Below are 20,135 nucleotides of genomic sequence, written 5' to 3'. Positions count from 1 at the left end.
AGGAAGCCTTTTTCATTTAAAGCTGTTGTGTTCATATTTATTCAAAGTTTTTATCATCAGTATTTAGGTATCTTGTTTCTTCATGCTTCAAGACAAAAAAATCTTCAGTTGTAAATCCATATCTTCCTAGAGATTTACTCTGTTTCATTGGAGGCTCTAGGTAATGCTCATTTGCTAAGACAAAAGTTCCCCAGTGAATTGCCAGAGATTTCTTTGCTTGAACATCAGTGTGAATCCTTACAGCTTCTTCTGGGTCTGTGTGCTGGCATTCAGTAAACCACCTGCGTTCATAAGCTTGAATAGCAATAGCGGAAAGATCAGAGGTCCAAATCTTTTTCGTATCTCTTTGAAAGCAGGGCAATAACCAGTATCTCCTGCAATAAAGAATCTATTCCAAGGCCCCAAGACAGACCAGCTGCCCCACAGAACCTTATTGCCTTCCATTAGAGCTCTCTTCTACCAGTGCTGGAAAGGTGTAAAGACAAAGGTGTCCTTATCATGTCTTGGGACACAATTTTCCTTCCACCAGTCAAGCTCAATCACATTCTCACAGCCACATTTTTGCAACCAGTCGAGAAGACTCAAAAGCACAAACCATTTCAACTCATAACTGAATCGCTCATTTAGAGCAATGACAGAATTGTAGTCCGGGTGGTCATAGTGGTTGTGACTGATAAGAACTGCATCTTTTGGGGGCAGCTCACTTACTGTGCATGGAGGATGACAAAAGTTTTTTTGGACCCATGTACTGCAACAGTGAAGCAGGATATCTAAAAATGGGATCCGTGAGAAATATGAGCTCATCTATTTCCACCATTACTGTTGTATGTCCCAGCTGTGTGACTCTTAATCCAGCTTCCTTCACTCCAGCTTCTTCAGTGTCATTGTTAAAATAGGGTTTAAGCACTAGGAGTTCTTTACCAAGTTCCTCTTTGAAACGTGGACCATTACTATGATCTTTTTCCATTATCAACCACCTGAGAGCATTTGGAATAGAGGGATTTTTCCATGTTGGCCAGGGGTTAACAAATCTCCCATCTTTTCCTTCCTTTGATTTAGTTTCATCTTTCTCTAATCTGTAATCCAGTTTGAAGCTTTTCCTAGAAAACCTGGAAGAGTCACTTCCTCCAGAATTCCGTGGTGAATTCTGGCATTTTCTTACTGCTTCTTTAGGATGTTGGTAGCTTGTCATCAGAGGATGGTTGCTTTCATTTTCATCCATGTCCTTTGATGAAAAAGTAGGTATAAAATTTGATAGGTCACAGACTTGTACTCAGTGCATCCGAGTCACCAATTTGACTCTCCAGCAAGGGGAGGCCAGGCTTGCATGCTGTTGCCATTCCCACTGCTGCTGCTCTGCTGCAGGCAACTCCCAGTCTTTTCAGATTGAACTGTGCCATTGCTCTCCTTCAAGGCTTATCATGTAATGAATTTAGAGGGGCTTCTTTGAACATGCATGTGTAGCTCTAGAAATCCATCCATTTACATGGGTACAAATTTCCCCTCTTCCCTAGGAGGTGGTTTCCTGACAATCCAGACACTGCACCTGTATGTCCTACAGCCAGCAGTCCCTTGCTCCAGGCCGCATGACTTGATTTCTCTCCCACAGCATTCTGTAGAAGAGTTCTGTGAGCTGACTTCTACTTGCAGGGCCTGTTCTAGGATGGCTAGTCCCTCAGGCCAGCACAGACAGATGAGCCAGATACTCAGGCTCCCAGCTTGTGCACCGGGACCAGGAATTCACACTGGAAACACTGGCCAGCTCCATGCTGAGCCTGTAAGGGGTGAGGGTGAGGGTGAGGGGTTAGCCAGGGCTCCTAGAGAGCCTACTGCCTTTTTCTTGATTTGGTGCCTGCCCTGTTATCACCCTGTTTTGTGGAGCCTTGAGAAATGTTTCTGCCAGTTCTTGCTGGTTGTTCAAAGCTTCTGTGGAGGGATGGAACATCACTCTGCCTTCTTGATTGGGCCTCAGAATAAGCCTTTTAACTTAGAACTACTAAAACCTTAAAAGACTGTGTAGAGAATGTTAGAGTATGTATGTTATTTAGGGGTACTCTAGGGAAATAGAATCAACAAGAGATATCTATAAATATAAGATTTTATGAAAGTATCTCATGCAGTTGTGGGTATGCATGAATCCAAATTCTGTACGGCAGGCAGCAAACTGGCAACTCCAGTGAAGGTGTTCGATGAACTCCTCAGGCATGCAACTGGCAACTCCGATGAACTCCTCAGGAAGCGCTTCGCTGGCTAGTCGAAGAAGTGAAGGTCCTCTATCTGTCTTGCTTAAAAGTCTTCAACTAATTGGATTAAATCCAGCTGATTGAATTCTCATTGTGGAAGACATGCTGTCATTGATGTGATCAATAATAGCTGCAGCCAATTGACTGATGATTTAATAAACCAGCCTTCTGGTTAGGCCAGTGCTTGCTTGAGCAGTCACCTGGTCACCATCACCTGGCCAAGTTGACACATGAACCTGATCATCAACTTGGCAGTTATACACATCACCTCAAACCATACTTTATCTCTAAGTAGAGAAGAATAACAGACATATATTTCACCTAACAGTATTCTGCTGTCCTGCGTATAACTGGAAACGCACTAAATCTCTCCAGAATAGGGTGCAAGTCCTTGGGTGACATTAACTCTCTTAAAATTGATTTCCTTTAAGTTAAATACTGCAAAATAAACAATACAGCTTATGTCTATGATAAGGGGATAAGATAGAGAAGAAAACAAAGATATTTGCTTTACGGACAAGTATAAACATACTCATGACAAAACAAGGAGGAGATATTCATGCCATCATAGTCCTCATTTCTGTAACTGGTCACGTGTTCATAGTTCATATTTATCACTACCTTCTTCCACTACCCATTCCATGTTCCCTTTTCCCTCAGCAAGTACTTCAGCTGGCCATGGTTCTTTGCCTGTGGTGGGGTGACCCAGACCTTCATTCCTGTAATTTATTGGCTATTGGTAGTCCTGCCTGGATTGGGTTGTTGCAGCTTTCCATTGACTTTAATCACAGGTCATGGTAGTACTAAGAGATGCCCTAGGGAGTCTCTTGTATTCCAGAAAACCCTTCTTTACCTCCACTGTGTAGTTGCAGTGCTATTTCCCTTTGATAGTCAGGGTCAGTCACCCCAGCCAGTACAGTAATCCCCTTCCTTGCCTGTTGATTCACAGCCATAAGAACCCAAAGTGGGCAGGTGGCAGTCTTAACTTCCAGTTAAATGGAATTGTTGTTGTGTTTCCTGGTGGAACCACTCCTCCTTTTGGAACTAAGACCTGTAGACCAGCAGAGCTCAAGCTTGCAGGGACAGGAAGCAAAGATTTTCCTAGTGGATCACTAGGAGTGATAGTGAGTGATGCCATTCCTGTTTCTACCCCTTGATTCCTGGACCCGTGAATCCCAGCTATGGGAGAAACAGCACCACAGAGTGGACGCTGATTCAGAGCATGCACAGCCTCCTGGAGAACACTGCCCCAGCCCTGCAAAGTATTGCCACCTAGTTGGCGCCGTAATTGAGTCTTCAAAAGGGCATTCCTCCATTGTGTCAGCCGAGCTTCCTCTGGATGATGGGGAACATGGTAAGATCAGAGAATTCCATGAGCATGTGCCCATTCCCTCACTTCATTTGCTGTGAAGTGGGTTCCTTGGTCAGAAGCAATGCTGTGTGGAATACCATGACAGTGGATAAGGCATTCCATAAGTCCCCGGATGGTAGTTTTGGCAGAAGCGTTGTGTGCAGGGAAGGGAAATCCATATCTGGAGTATGTGTATGTTCCAGTGAGAACAAATCGCTACCCCTTTCATGATGGAAGTGGTCCAATGTAATCAACCTTCCTCCAGGTAGCAGGCTGATCACCCTGGGGAATTGTGCCATATTGGGGACTGAGTGTGGGTCTCTGCTGCCGGCAGATTGGGCACTCAGCAGTGGCTGTGGCCAGTCGCCTTGGTGACTAGAAGTCCATGTTGCTGAGCCCATGTTGCATAACCTGCATCGCTACCACCATGACCACTGTGTTCATGAGCCCATTGGGCAATGACAGGAGTGGTTGGGGAAAGAGACTGATTGGTATCCACCAAACGGGTCATCTTATCCACTTGGTTATTAAAATCTTCCTCTGCTGAAGTCACTCTCTGCTGAGCATTCACATGGGACACAAATATCTTCATGTTGTTTGCCCACTCAGAAAGGTCTATCTACATACCTCTTCCCCAGACTTCTTTGTCACCAGTTTTCCAATCATGTTCCTTCCTAGTCCCTGACCGTCCAGCCAAACCATTAGCAACAGCCCATGAATCAGTATACAGACACAGCTCTGGCCAGTTCTCCTTCCAAGCAAAATGAACAACCAAGTGCACTGCTCGAAATTCCTCCCACTGGGAGGATTTCTCCTCACTCTTGTCCTTCATGGACATCCCAGAAAGGGCTGCAGTGCCGCAGCTGTCCACTTTTGGGTGGCGCCTGCGTATCATGCAGAACCATCTGCAAACCAGACCTGAGTTTTCTCTTCCTCAGTCAACTGATTGTAAGGAGCTCCCCAAGACGCCATATCTGTGGGCTGGGAAAGAGAAGGTAAGGTGGAAGGAGGGGAAGCCTTAGGCATTTGGGCCACCCTCATGTAACTTACTTGTGCCTTCAGGACCCACTCGAGCTCTATCTTGTATATACCATTTCCATTTTATGATGGAGTGCTGCTGTGCACGTCCAACTTTATGGCTTGGTGGGTGGGACGACACCCAGCTCATGATAGGTAACACAGGTCTCATGGTAACTTGGTGGCCCATGGTTAAGTGTTCTATCTCTTCTAAGGCCCAATAGCAGGCCAAAAGCAGTTTCTGAAAAGGAGAGTAGTTATCTGCAGAGATTAGTGGTAAGGTTTTACTCCAAAATCCTAAGGGCCTGCATTGTGATTCTCCTATAGGAGCCTGCCAAAGGCTCCAAGCAGCATCTTTATTTACTACTGACACTTCCAGCACCATTGTATCAGCTGGATCATATGGTCCAAGTGGCAGAGCAGCTTGCACAGCAGCCTGGACCTGTCATAGAGCCTCCTCTTGTTCCGGTCCCTACTCAAAACTAGAAGCTTTCCTGATTACTCAGTAAATGGGCCGGAGTCGCACACCCAAATGAGGAATATGTTGTCTCCAAAATCCAAAGAGGTCAACTAAGCATTGTGCCTCTTTTTTGGTCATAGGAGGGACCAGATGCAACAGCTTATTCTTCATCTTAGAAGGGATATCTTGACATGCCCCACACCACTGGACACCTAGAAATTTTACTGAGGAGGAAGGCCCCTGTATTTTTGTTGGATTTATCTCCCAGCCTCTGCCATGCAAATACCTTACCAACAAATCTCGAGTAGTTGCTACTTTTTGCTCACTAGGTCCATTCAATATGATATCATCAATGTAATGGACCAGTGTGTTGTCTTCTGGGAGGGAGAAATGATCAAGATCCCTGTGGACAATATTATGACATAGGGCTATAGAGTTGATAAACCCCTGAGGTAGCACAGTGACTGTATACTGCTGGCCTTGCCAGCTGAATGCCACCTGTTTCTGGTGGTCCTTACTAACAGCTGTTGAGAAAAAAGCATTTGCCAGATCAATAGCTGCATACCAGCTATCAGGGGATGTGTTGATTTGCTCAAGAAATGATACCACATCTGGAACAGCAGCTGCAATTGGAGTCACCACCTGATGAAGCTTATGTAATCCACTGTCATCCTCCAAGACCCGTCTGTTTTCTGCACAGGCCAAATAGGAGAGTTGAATGGGGATGTGGTGGGAATCACCACCCCTGCATCCTTCAAGTCCTTAAGAGGGGCATTAATCTGCAGTTGCTCCAAGAATCTGGTATTGCTTCTGGTTTATTATTTTTGTTAGGCAGGGGCAGTTCTAGTGGCTTCCACTTGGCCTTTCCCACCATAATGACCCTCACTCAGAAAGTCAGGGAACCAATGTGAGGATTCTGCCAGTTGCTGAGTATGTCTATTCTAATTATGCATTCTGGAACTGGGGAAATAACCACAGAATGGGTCCGAGGACCCACTGGACCCAGTGTGAGACTGACCTGAGCTAAAATTCCATTTATCACCTGACCTCCATAAACCCCAACTCTGACTGGTGGACCAGAGTGACATTTTGGATCTCCTGGAATTAATGTCACTTTTGAACCAGTATCTAATAATCCCCCAAATATCTGATCATTTCCTTTTCCCCAGTGCACAGTTACCCTGTTAAAAGGCCTTAAGTCTCCCTGGGGAGGAGTGGAAGATTAACAATATAAATTCTTGGCAGTGTAACAGGGGTCCTTCCCCAAGGGAACCTGACCTTCCCCTCATTCAAGGGGCTCTAGATCTGTAAACTGTCTCATGTCTGGGAATCGATAAAGGGCCAAGACTTTCAGTTTTTGTAATTCAAGGTAGATTTTTGTTCATCTGACCTAGGATTCTTCTGCTTATACAGATCAAACAGGAATTTAGTAGACTGGCCATCTGTTTTACTGCTAGGTACTCCATGATCTACTAGCCAACGCCATAGGTCTCTGTGAGTCAGATTATTTTGACTGCTGCTTTGAGCCTGTTTTCCATTATGGTAGCCACACCCACCTTGTCTTTGGCGATTAACTGCTGCCACATGGTTTTTGCCTGCTTAGGATCTGATTATCCACATTGTGTTTAAGTATTCCAGCTCAGTGACAGCAGTTCCCACAGTAATAGCTCACCTACAGAGAAGGGTGACTACAGAGCTCTTCAGGGATGATGGAGCTAATCTCACAAATCTGTTCCTCACAGTCCTGGTAAATGTATGTCCTCTGGACATTCCAGGGGTGTGTGAGTAGGTCTTCCGTGATAAATCCACTCTAACATTCCAATCTCTGTAAGCCTTTGAATCCCTTCCTCTACATTATATCATAGCAGTTCTGGCATTTCGACCTCAGGTAATGTCGGACGCCTTTTGATCCAGGGTTCAGCAAACCACCCAAACAAACTGTTAATGCCCTTTCTGACCCCTCCAGCTACAACACTGAATGCAGAATCTCTGTTTACTGGGCCCATATCAGTAAATTCAGCCTGATCCAACCTTATATTCCTTCCACCATTATCCCACACCGTTAATATCCATTCCCACACATATTCCTCTGATTTCTGCCTGTATAAATTGGAAAACTCATACAGTTCTTTTGGAGTATAGCGTACTTCCTCATGGGTCACACTTTGTACCTCATCCTTTGGGGCCTGTTGGGACTTTAGTCTGGTTATAGGTCTTGACGCAAAGACTGGTGGTGGGGGTGGGTCATGAAGAGAATTAGAAGTATCCCTCAAGCCATTTACCTCACTACATTCTGTTGCCATTTCATCTCATGAAACAGAATTAATCTCTCCAGGCAGAGGAGTAAGGGCTGCTTCCTTAGGGGAGGTGATTACAGGTTGGCAGGCACTGAAGGGTTAGTCTTTTTAGGTGGAGGTTGGATGGCAGGCTCCTCAGGGCAGACTTGAATTCGGGAAACTGTTCCCTCAAAGCAAGCTGGAGGTTGCTTAGCTGTCTCCTCATGCAGACTGGAGGTGGGGGGGCTGTTTCCTCAGGACAGACTACTACAGGTGTATCTAACAAAGACTCAGCAGAATCCAGGGTTCCAATGTCTTCACTGCCATTATTATTAATCCATATGTCCCTATCTCAAGTTTCAGGATCCCATTCTTTTCCAATCAATGCCTTTACTTTAACAGCAGATATACCCTGTGAGGTTGAGATTTTAGTTTATGTTGTAAATCTGCTACTCATACAGCGAGACTCTGGGTCTGATTTTCAGAAATCTGCAGTCTGCAGCCACAGGAAATAAGATTTTCTTTCAGGGCACACATAGAAACCTTTACGTCTGTCATACGGCATTTAAGTTTCAAATTAAGCCTTTAACTCTCCCCTTTCTCGTATAACTCTGTCCAACATATCTAAGAGCAACCAGCCAATGTCATTATACCTCTTAGCTCTGCAGAACTCTGTTAAGGTGTCAGAAACACTTTTGTCACCCAGAACCTTGCTTCGTACAAGAGTATGATTAGGAGAATCAAACGGTGATATTTTGTGTATCTTCATTGCGAACTCATGCCATGGACTGTCGCTGCCATCTTCATTATTGGAAATGGAGTCATTAGTGCCTTTGAATCTAATCAGAGTAGAAAACCAATTGTAAAATCCCATTTTAAATTTCTGTTTCTCAAGAACCACCCCACTCTTGGTACCAAGGTGTATTAATTAGGGTTCTCTAGGGAAACAGAATCGACAAGAGATATCCATGAATATAAAATTTTATAAAAGTGTCTCACAGAACTGTGGGTATGCACAAGTCCCAGTTCGGTAGGGCAGGCAGCAAACTGGGAAATCCAGTGAAGATGTTCGATGAACTCCTCAGGCAGGCAACTGGCAGCTCCGATGTACTCCTCAGGAAACGCTTCGCTGGTTAGCCGAAGAAGTGAAGGTCTCGTTTAAAAGTCTTCAACTGTTTGAATTAATTTCAGCTGATTGAATTCTCTCATTGTAGAAGACACGCACTTCTTTGATGTAATCAGTCACAGCTACAGCCAGCTGACTGATGATTTAATAAACCAGCCTTCTTGTTTACTAACCAGCCACAAATGTCCTTGCAGTTAGAGTTAGGCCATTGCTTTCTTGAGCAGTCACCTGGGCACCATCACCTGGCCAGTTTTACACATGAACCTAAACATCACAGTATGTTATTTCTTATTTGATATTCTAGCATTTCTCTTTTTTAATTTAATTTTTATTTTTAAATAAAATTAATTTATATACTCATTTTAAATAGTCAAATTGCACTACAAGGTTTGTAACAATAAAAAAAGAACAGTGTCTGCCTCTCATCCTCTTCTTCCCTCCCTAGAAACTGCTTCTTTCAACTGTTAACTGTTGTTTTTTTTTTTTTTCCTGTTTCTAAATAACTTTTTTTTTTTTTTTTTTTTTACTTTTTCCCATTTTAAGGCATTTTACAATTCATTTTCTGGTACAGAAAGTTAGGATTTTTCTTTATAACATATCTTTTCTTCAACCTCAGACATACAAACACTGCACACTCCATTTCTCCCTCTACCCCCTCTTCACATTTCCCTTCTTATACTCACTTTGGACTCTATGTACAATAGAATGTTAAATCAGCATTCAGTGTTTGCATTATTGTGATTATGCATATAGTATTCACAGTTCACAGCTGAGTAACATAGTTTACTATGATTATATGTCATATCTTATATAACTTCTTGTTGTCTTCAGAGTTAATCTATGAATTTCATTATTATTTTTGTAGAGATAACTCTTGGAGCCCTTTCTCCCCCTGCATCTATTGGAACTGATTGTTTTTTTTCCTACTACAGTCCTTCAATCATGCTAGTAGCATTTTGGTAAGTAGTGGGCATAGAGAGAAGTGTTCATTCTGCCATGTTTAATCAGAATTCTTTATCCTAACATTTCTATGTAAGAAAATTTCTATGAATTTAAAAGATCTCATATCTTAGTACTACTTCTTGGCTGTCCACCAGCTAGCTGATCGTACTGTCTTCACAACAGCCTGATGGGAGTGTTGAAACTGAACATGCCTCTCTTCTCTGGGTAAGTCGGAGAAGAGCAAGTGGGAGATCTACCTCAGCTGTTTGGCAGCTCTTTGCTCTGTAATTGCCCTTGGAGGTTTACAGTGTCCTCTTCTCTTAGACCCAAATGTTTACATTGTTGGAGATCCTATTTTTGATGACATTGGTGTAAACATTTCCATTCTGTCTTCGCAGATTTGAGATTTCTGTGACCTTTCAGTATTTGTTTTTCTTCCTTCATCCTTTGGTCTGTTCTACTGACTTTTACTTCATTTATTTGAGTCTGTCCCCCTTCCCTTCAAAATGGGATCTTGCTGTTTATGTGTTCCTCCTTGGCCTGTAGGTGCCCACATTGTATTTACCCAGAACCTCACCATAGGCTTATCAGTTTATGAATATAGTTATGTTGCTCATTGGCTATTCTCTAGCTCATATTGGTAAGAAATTCTGGTGATCCAAAGGTTTTTCCCAAACTTGGATTCCTTTTGTGATTGCTGCTTACTTTGCTAGAGGGTATTTGCTCACCAGTATTACAGGACGTACACATAACCCTGCATCTGTGAGCTGTTCCACACCCTTTTCATCACTGCTCTTCTAAGTTCAGTGCTGCCTTTGGAAATTGTACAAGCATGTATGTGACCAGGTTAAAAAATGAGACAAAAGACGACCCGAAAGCCCCTTCTGACTCCTTCTTTTGAGCATAGTCTAAACCAATTTTTTATTAGTTTTTTTCCTAATGACCTCATGTAAGTATATGAAAATGCAAGAGGCACAAATTTTTGCATAAAGCTTATATGACTTAGAGAGATGCAAAAATAAGCAACCTTTTCAGGTTAACATATTCTCTTCATTTCTATCTTTGTTTTATCCCAGCTACTCACTATCATTGGTCGAGGTGGGGAGACAGACAAATATTAGTTATTTAATTTATTTTAACCAAAATAAATTTTCACCTTGCAGGAGATACAAGGTGAATAAGGCCAGCCTCTGACCCCAAGTTATTTATACTGTAGTAGGAGACATAAGACTGGTATACAAATGAGAATCACAAAAGATAGCATACAGTAAGCAGTGTAAGAGAGTTCTAAGCAAAGTACTTTAGAAATTCAAAGGTATGTGAACTAAAACCAGTTTTTGAAATCAGAAATGGCATTTTGGAATGCTATAGAACACTTACAATTATATAAATATTAAGTAGACAAATATGTCTCTTGTGTTATATAGTGGGGACGGGGATGGATTCTTTTATTTTATCTATCTCATTTTGATTTAACGGTTCCTTCTTAAGGAACAGTGTAATGCAAAGAACATGGAATTTTTTTTTATTCCATTCACAGTTCTGCTCTTCTATTTACTGGGTTTAGATAGTATTATAATCACTATGAACTGGAGCAAACATTGCAGTCATATCTGCCCCCACCTGCCTTATCAGAAGGAAGTCCAGTATCTTCTTCTGGGGTTCTGTTTCTCCTTGATTTGTTCAAGAACCCCCAGGGATAGAGGCAATGTGAAAGGACAGGTGGTCAGCTCAGCTTCCACACCCAAAAGGCTGGAGCCCCAGTGTGTGCTACTGCTTCTCAATGCCTTACGGGGGTTGCTGTTGAAAACCAGTCCCCTTCACGTGACCAGTAATACTGGCCCACTGCTAAGCTTTCTGAAGGAGGAGCCCACTCTGCTTGGCTCAGCCAAGGTACACTCCACTTGGACTCCTTGGTGGTGTGCTGTTTTAATCCCATGCACAACCATTTCATATACCTCATGTACTACTGATGTCAAGTAGCCTAGGAAGCTCCGGGTCAGAGTCTGTTCAGATGCCTGCCACTTCACAAACCCAGAACCCCCAACCTCCTTCTCTCCCAGAGCCCACTTGTACGAATCAGGCACAAACACTGGACTCCCAATTCCTCCCTCTTATGCCCAGGCAGTGAGGTTAATAGTCTGTCTTCCTAAGGAAAGCTGTCCTCGGTGATTTATGGGTGTTCCCAGGGAAGATTCCCCAAGTGATTCGAGGTTCCCCATTCACTACCCCCATCCACACTTCTTGAATGGGGTGCAAAGGGGTCTCTATAATGATTCAAAGTGATTATTGGCATACTCTCACTATAGAAAAGCAAATTAAATCTGTGAAGGGCATCCTCCTTCCTTAATGGTATCTATCAGGCAGTGTTATTGTGAAGATAAAATGAATTGGTGTGTATGAAAGTTTCAAGAGCCATAGAAATGTTAGTTTCATTGTTATTCTGTCGTTTCTCGTTTAAGTCCTTTGTAGACTGTCCACTTGGCCTAAGACAAGTCACCTGACCTGCCTTTTCTTCTCCAGCCTCATTTTAGAGCATTCTATCTCTTCGTTGTGGTTTAGACCCACTAGTCTTTCTAGATACACAGATGGGTTTTTCTCCCTCACTGGACTTCTGCAAGCATCATGATTTTGTATAATGTGTCGTTTCCCTCTCTCTGCCTAAGTTCTACATCATTATCTTCTTTTAAAAGAGACCTTCCCTGAAACTAATACAATTAAAATTCCCCATTGTGTGGGCTCAGAGAGTCCTGTTCTTTTCCTTCTTGTTACTCATCACAATTTAAAGATATATGTGAATTGGTGACCACTTCTTTAATATATTCTTTCTCTAGAAATCAGCATTAAGGCCAGTGAGCATGCCTGTTCTATTCCCCCTTAAAATGAAAGTTGGATTGTGTTACCTGATTCTCACAATACATCCTGCTTCACTCTTGATCTTAGAGGTGAGACTATCTGTTAAATCATAGGCAGAATTAAATGATAAGGAGCCAAGTTTGGCGTTCTTCTATCTTCCAGAATGGAAATTTTGTGTACTTTTAAACTACTAAATATCAACCAGTTTTCCATATTATCACTGTGATTATATTCAAACAGTAGACTCAGACGACTCGGATGTATCATTTTGCCAAAGAACAGTAAATTATGCACATGTTGATCATTGAGAAGGAATGTTTTGTATTGTAGAAGTTGTTAAAATTTGGGGATTTTCTTAAATTTATTGTTAATAAGCATCATAACATCATCACTCTGTAAACATAATGGTGACCCCTAGTGGACACTGTGTATAACCGATTGTTGGAAACATCCAGAATCCCAGAACTGAAGCTATTGGTGTGTAATAATCACTGAGTAGTTCTTTCCTTTGGATCTCTAGCATGTTTCACACTAGGATTTAGAAGTTAAAAGGCTTCATTTGTGAGGCTGACAGTCCAGCATTTATCTGTATTTAGTATCTTTAAAAATTATTTTGGTTTTAAATAAAACTCTTTCTATAAACAAAGCAGTAATGAAATGGTAAAGAAAACTACAGAGTTCCTCATCAGTACCTTGTTCCAAATACTTACAGGATTTTACCTCCTCATCTGATCCTCATATTGTATATAAATCGTTTTTGTGTACACAGTTGTAATCATATTGTATACATAGTATTTTGTGTTTTTTTATCACTTGACATTATTTCATTTAGACGTTTTAAAGCGTCTTCATGGTCTACATATCTTTCATTTTTAATGGAATATACATATCTCATGTTGACACGTTAATTTCATCTTTGCTTTTAATTTTTCCTTTCTAAGGCAGTGAAACTGTGCATATCTTATTCAAAATACAGTAGCTTTATTCCAAAAGGCAGGATTATTGAGACAAAAGATAATCAGTTTCATGATTACATGATTATTGTCGTATATATTCAAGCATTTTATACTTTTCATTTATGGAACGTCTCTTGCTTTAACCATGCTGCTGTCCCTTAATTTGAAAAATTTTGTTTACTTCTTTTGTCTAATTTCATTCCCCACTATTGTCCTATTGCATTTAATACTAGATCTCAGATATTTGTTCTATACACATTTCTTCCACTTTCTTATTACTCTTCTTTGCCCTCTGCATCTGGCCTTTATTCTCTCAAGTAAACCCATTCTTTGTGAGGTAGCCCTAATGCCTGTCTTCTGGTACAAAAATCAGTAGTTTTTAAAATGTTGTGGTTATTCTTGACTTTTCTGTTGCAGTCTTGATAATTTATATATTTTAGGAAACCTGTTTAGGAAGTAGGATTGTATTTGAAGTCAGTGAAGACCTGACCTGGGTTCAGGTCCTGAATCTGCCACTAGTTAGCAGTGTACTCTTAGGAAACTCTCTTTTGCCAGTTTTCAGGTAGATTATTCTCTTGATATATGCTATAGCTTAAGTATTTGTATAACCTGTGTATTCTGTGGAAAAATACAGTTAGTTGGACTAAAACAGCACTTTTTAACTAGCAGCTCACCCATTGTAGAGAGCCGTTTACAAAATCTTTGAATAGGAGATCTAAAGTGGTCTGAAAAAGCCCATGAATGATATACCCCTATGGGGTGATTGGTGTGTGTGTGGGGTGGGGGGGTGGGGGGGACAAGATGAAATGCAAAGCACCCACACATATTCATACATTCATACACATGATCTGGTTGAAAAACATTGTCTTTAACAAGCCACAGTTACTTAGTGAGGAAACACTTTTCTTCTGGTGTCCTGGGATGGAAAATTTGTTGAGAATCACTTTGCCAGAATGAGAATGTATCAGAATGAGAGAATAAGTGATCAGTGGGGTAGTATGGACTATACATGCTATAAATTAGACTGTAAATGAGGATAGAAAATAGGAAAAGAAATAGAAACAAAGACAGCATTCTCAACAAGGCAAACAGATTGCCTGAAAGTTGTGTACATGCCCTAGTGCTGACCATTGGCCTTCCACATGGTTCTCTGTCTCAGGTTGCCTGTCTTTGGTCCTTCCCATCTCTTCTGATAATGGAACTCCTTTGCTAAGGTCTTAACTCCCAGGACCATCCAACCTCCTCTCCATCCTTTCCATGTTTTTTCCCCTATCCCCTGGACTCCTTTTTTCTTGCTTCTTTCTTGCCAGTCCCACTATCTGGCTTCTGGGACCACAGATAGAGTTCTGTTCATTTATTCCTTCATTTAATAAATATTTATTGAGCCTCTACCTATGCTAGATATTGTGCTAGGAACTAAGTGTGCTGTAGTGAGCAAAATGACACCAAATCATTTCTCTCCTAGGGCCTACCCAACCCTTCCTCCTTGGGTTTCCTGCTGATTTATTCCTCCTGCCTTTGAGATTCTTGGTCATTCATATTGACTCTTCTTTGCCTTCTCATTGTCCTTGGGATAAAGTCTAGACTATTCAGTGTGGCTTACAAGGCCCTTTGAGGCCTGACCTTACACACCTCTGCAGTCTTACGTCATAGCGCTTTGCATTTTCATTTGCACTTTGCCATACTGAGCAAAGCAGGCTATGCCCTCTGTCTGTTCTCTCTTGATTTGTGCATGGGCAGTTTTCTCTGTCTGGAACCTGAGCCCCCCACCCCAACCACACCCCAAGAAATATGTCAGCCTAACTCCCCCACATAGTTTAGATTTCAACTTTGTATCCTGTTACCTGGGAAGCCTTCCTTGTTTCCCAAATGTAATTTAGTACCCCTCTAATGTTCTCCCATAGCCCTTTAATAGCATGCTATTAGAATTGCTTGATTGTCTCCTTAATTAGCTTGTAAACTCTGAGAGAGCCAAGACCGTATCTGTTTTTATTTAACAGTTGTATCCATACTGTCTTCTGGCATTCAGTGGAATCTTAAGAAATACTTGGGAAAGAAATGACTACTACCCATCGCTGAACCAAGATTTCTCAAACTTGCCTGATAGTAAGATTTCTAGGGATTTTTAAAATTCAGATTTCTAGGCCCTGCTCTACCTATTCACCTAGAACCTTCAGGGTAGGAGGCCTGATAGTCTGGATTTTAGGGCCCTAACTAATTCCTAAGATCAGGTTGGAGTATGAAACCCTGGCCAGGGAATGGTTTACCCTTTGGCTGAGTCTTGCCTGCCCAGCTGAACAGCACTTACCAGCTGGCTCTCTCTGCTGCCTCTTCACTATCACATTATGCAAACTGTTTCAGGCCCCCAGGCGCCTTCTTCCTCTCTTTTGATGAGGCCTAAGGTACAATGTTTTCTGATCCTTCCATAATAAATTATCTTTACAAGGAAGCTAAGGTGGGAATAAGCCTTCTATAATTCTTTTAATCCTGAGAGAACTTAGTTTTCCTCCTCACTCCCAAATATGCATTGATTTGGGGGGAAAGGAAGAGGGAACAAATGATTTTAAAAGGTTGGAAAATCCTGCTCATAGCATCATAATTTTTCTAGCAATCAGAAAACTGAATATTATTTTAATCTATTTTGATAATCTAGTCCATGTTACATGACCTTCAAATTAAGGAAATCCAATATAATTTTATTTTCTTCTTTACAATTAATTGTATATCCTTAATTTTCTATGAACATATATTATTTTTATATTCAGAGAGAGAGTACTTTTTTTAAATTGTAGACAACATAAAACCAAGTAAAGCCTATTGGAAAAATGTAGAACATCTGAAATTTTATCACCTTAGAGATAATTGCTATTAACATTTACTGTATTTGCTTCCAGTTTTTCAATGCACATTTAAAATATATTTGTAAATCTTCTTTTAAAATAACTCCAATATATAGAAATAAAAATTTATTGGAGTGATTATTCCCATTTCAAAAAGATTAACTATTTGTACTTAAAGTGATTCAATTCTTAGGAATTCATTTTACTTTCTTTTTTTCTTCTTTTATATCTCTTTTAAATGGCCTCTTGTGAACTTGCAGCCGGTACATTACACATTTGAATCTGGGGTTGTTCTGTTAGAAATTCATGTTTTTGTGGCATTGTGCTTTGGGCACCTGAGGAATGCTCACCGAAGGAACTGTCAGCCACTTACTGAAACTGCAAATTGATCTTTTGGTTTCATTTCTGGCATGCTACAACTAAATGTTTGTCATGATTTTAAATCTGAAAGAGAACTGGTCTGCTTGGATGGCTTAATTCCCAAGGGGGAATTGAGATGAGCCTTGCAGAGCATCGTATTTATGTTGCTTGGTGAATAGCATGTTGTGAGACTTTTTTTTTGTAGTACCAGTTTAGTAGATCTCTTAGCTAAGTGTCATCTGACTCTCAATTCCCATCAGATGTCTTTATTTGCATTATATTTCCTTGGAGTTTGATCTGTGATGACCTCTGGATAATCCTGAGTGGAAGTGTTCATTCTCTCCAATTCTTAGTTCCTTCTCCAAAACAATTGGATCAACTCCCAGTTCCCTATCACCTCCCTGTCATTTCTTTGTAACAGTTTTTATTCTTTACCCACATTGTCTTAAACCTTTTATGTCCATCCTTTGTAAAGTGAGAATTCATGTTAATTCTTTTTACCCTTTGGATTATTAGCTATCTCATATTTCTTAGCAGGGTGGTTTGGTCTGGCCTTGTAAATTTGCTTATTTATTTATAAAATTTATTTATAAAATAATTAGTGGTAGGTAATTAGTATATATTATCATGATATGACCAAAAAATTAATACAAAGGTAGTGTTATAAAACTTGGTGTTCTCTCTAAGTAAACCATATGCATAGTGATAAGCATAATAATTCATTTGTGCTCATCGAATTTCCTTCCTGAATATTTCATCTGACCATATAAATAAAAATAGCCTCTTTCTAATTTTTGTTCTCTCTCTAAAGTTAATTGAATGTTTAAAAATAATTTACTTAATGGATACCTGGAAATTTTATTTGGAGAGGCTTTTTGCAGAATCTTTTACGTGACAGCAGGTTTGTTTTTTTGTTTTTTTCTTTTTAACTATTATCTGACTGTTGAATATAAATCCTGATCTTCTAACTTTCCCTTTCCCTCTTTTTGTCTTAAATTTTTTTTATGGTAACATATATGACATAACATGTCTGTCTCATTTTAACCACTTTCAAATATACAATTCAGTGGTATTAATTATATTTGCAAGGTTGTTCTACCATCATCATGATTGTTTCCTTTTAAGTGTCATGGGAGAATTTTCAAAACGCTTTCTGGTTGAGAACCAGTGGAGTTAGACAGACTGGGTTTAAATCCTGTTCCTGTCATTCCCTGACTTGGGGTAAATTAATCCGTGTCTCTATTCCTTTTTCTGTAAAAGGGGAATAATGATTGTGCCAACTTCATAGGGTTATTGTGAGGAGTAAATAATACAATATGTGGAAATTTCTATATACACAGGGCCTGGCACAGAACATTTTAATGTTAGCTTTTATTATTAAAAGGGGTTGGCAAACTTTCCATAAAGGGTCAGATAATAAATATTTCAGGCTTCAAGGGCCATGTGGTCTCTGTAGCAACAATTTAACTCTGCTTTTATAGCATGAAAGCAGCCCTAGACAATATGTAAACTGATAAGCATGGCTGTGTTCCAATAAAACTATTTATAAAAGCAGTGGGCCATATTTGGTCCATGGGCTATAGTTTGCTGACCCTTGTTTTAGATGAATAAAACTAGAAAATGAAACAGGGTATGGAAAATATTAAGAATTCAGTATAGCCCTTCTGTGAAGTAGATTATCAAGAGAATTTACCTTGATTAAAACTTGAATTTACATCCCCCAAATAATCTCAGTGTCTAAAACATGAACTGCTCAGTCAATACATGTTACAATAAAAATCTCAGCTAACTGGACCTGTCAAAAATAAGGCTTTCTAGATCATCCGTAAAAACACTACAATGGAGAGCCTCCTAAAATATGTTTTCTTATAAACACAGTTATCTTAGTTTCTCAGCTACTAAAACAAGTAACATACAGTGGGTTAGCTTAACAACAGTAATTTATTGGCTCAGGGTTTCAGAGGGTAGGGGCTTGCTTCCTCCTGGGATCTGTTATCTTCTGGCTGGCTGGCAGTCTTAGGGGTTCCTTGGCTTATCTGTCACATGACAGTGTACATGGTGGGATCTTCTTTCTCTTTCAGGTTCTGTTGACTTCTGGCTTCTGGTTGCTCCCAGTGGCTTCTCTCTCTGAGGCTTCCCTGTAAGGCCTCCAGTAATAGGATTAAGGCCCATCCTGATTCAGTTGGGCCACACCTCAACTAAAGTAACCTCATCAAGAGGTCCTATTTACAATGGGTTCCTGCTCATAGGAAAGGATTAAGATAAGAGCATGTTTTTCTGGGGTACATAACTCCAAGCCACTAAAACAATATATAAAAATAATCTATTCCCCCCCCCCTTTTTTTTTTAACAAAAACTTAAATTTTATGATTTTGTGGGTCAGGAATTTGGGTAGGGCTCAGTTGAGAGATTCTTTTTCTCCACATGGTGCCAACTGGAGTCACCAAATGATTTTTAGCAAGTAGATGGGCTGGTCTGAAAGGTTCAAGATAGCTTCATTCACATGTCTGGTAAAAAGGGACAGATGAAAAGGTAGGCTCAGCTGGGACTAGAGCTCCTACACGTGGCCTCTCCAGTATGCTAACCATTTTTTAAAAATGATATAACATTATCTTGTGAATATCAGTTCCCTGTAATACCTTAATGCCCTTAACCTTTACTGAGGTACATGGAACTATTGTTTGTACTCCCCAGACCACTGTGCTTTGAATCTGATTTTTTTATTTTTTGACCTTATAGGCTGATTCTCAGCTGTGGTCTGGAGCAGTGCATTTGTTGAATAGGTGACATCTTACTTCTTAGGCACTTAATTTGCTATGTATAAACTGCTTTCTTGGGAAAACTAAGTGCTGCTTAAGAAACTTAAGTATGACTTAACAGCTAACACCATTTGAAAAAAAGGGCAGTAAAGTATCAGAACTTAGATTTTCTTCTGCTTATTTCCCCCTTCCCAAATTTCTCTAAGGCAGTAAATGTTGGGACGACAAAGTATGGTGACAGATCAGGGACTGGAAAGGGACAGGTTCAGTGATGACTTCCCATTTTTCACATAGAAAGGGCTTAGGGTAGAAATATAGTTGGAAGAAGGGCTAGTGGACTTGACCTGAAGCTATGTTTGTATAACAGGCACCCTGTTTTTGCTTAAAATACATGTTTATTTGCAGTGGCTTATGGTGGGGGAGGCTAAAGCTCCCCAGGCTATTCTTTGTATCACTGTGCAGTATTGGAGGGTCATATGCACCTCCACGTTCATGCTTCTTGGATTCTCTGTAATGGCCTTTTCAGTTTGCATAATGTCTTTGCGTCATTTTTATGTATGTATATTAACGTTCTCTAACCCTTACTATAAATAATATAATAGTACCTACCTCAAAGTGTTACTAGAATTCTGTAAAGTGCTCAGGTAATGTTTGCTATCACTGCTATTGGATAATCGTCTTCCATATCTCTTTTTAGAAACTGATTCAGCAATACAAAAAGAACATAGAAACCAGACCTCTACCCCATCTGCATCTCAAACTTCTGCTCCTTCAAAATACCATCGAACTCGATCTGGGGGAGCCAGGGATGAACGATATCGCTCAGGTGAGAAGGAACTTGCAAAACTACCAGCTGAATAGTTTTTACTGACTTTAGTATGTAGACTGTGTATCCTGAGAGCTTCTAATATTTGTTTTGTTTTATTCCCTTGAAGCACCAACGGATCTA

General features: G+C 40.5%; 1 protein-coding gene and 1 pseudogene across 3 annotated transcripts in view; one reads left to right on the top strand and one right to left on the bottom strand.

Annotated features, from left to right (window-relative positions):
* Positions 1–20,135, top strand: part of DIP2B (disco interacting protein 2 homolog B) — a 285,417-nt gene that overhangs the window by 160,117 nt on the left and 105,165 nt on the right. For 2 of the 3 annotated variants that reach the window (XR_005218442.1, XM_037846827.1), the window contains exon 3: positions 19,884–20,012. Coding sequence is in view for 1 of the 3 variants with exons in the window: in XM_037846827.1 (XP_037702755.1) it covers positions 19,884–20,012 (129 nt within the window). In the remaining 2 variants the exon portion in view is untranslated. Of the gene's footprint in view, positions 1–11,559; positions 12,361–19,883; positions 20,013–20,135 lie in introns of those variants that run through there. The other variant, XM_037846828.1, reaches the window with a different exon arrangement.
* LOC119542239 lies at positions 38–1,234 on the bottom strand (annotated as a pseudogene).

The sequence above is a fragment of the Choloepus didactylus genome, chromosome 8, assembly GCF_015220235.1.
Source record: "Choloepus didactylus isolate mChoDid1 chromosome 8, mChoDid1.pri, whole genome shotgun sequence".
Taxonomy (NCBI): Eukaryota; Metazoa; Chordata; class Mammalia; order Pilosa; family Megalonychidae; genus Choloepus; species Choloepus didactylus.
Note: the sequence above shows the minus strand (reverse complement) of the source record. Positions and strands in the feature narration are given on the sequence as shown.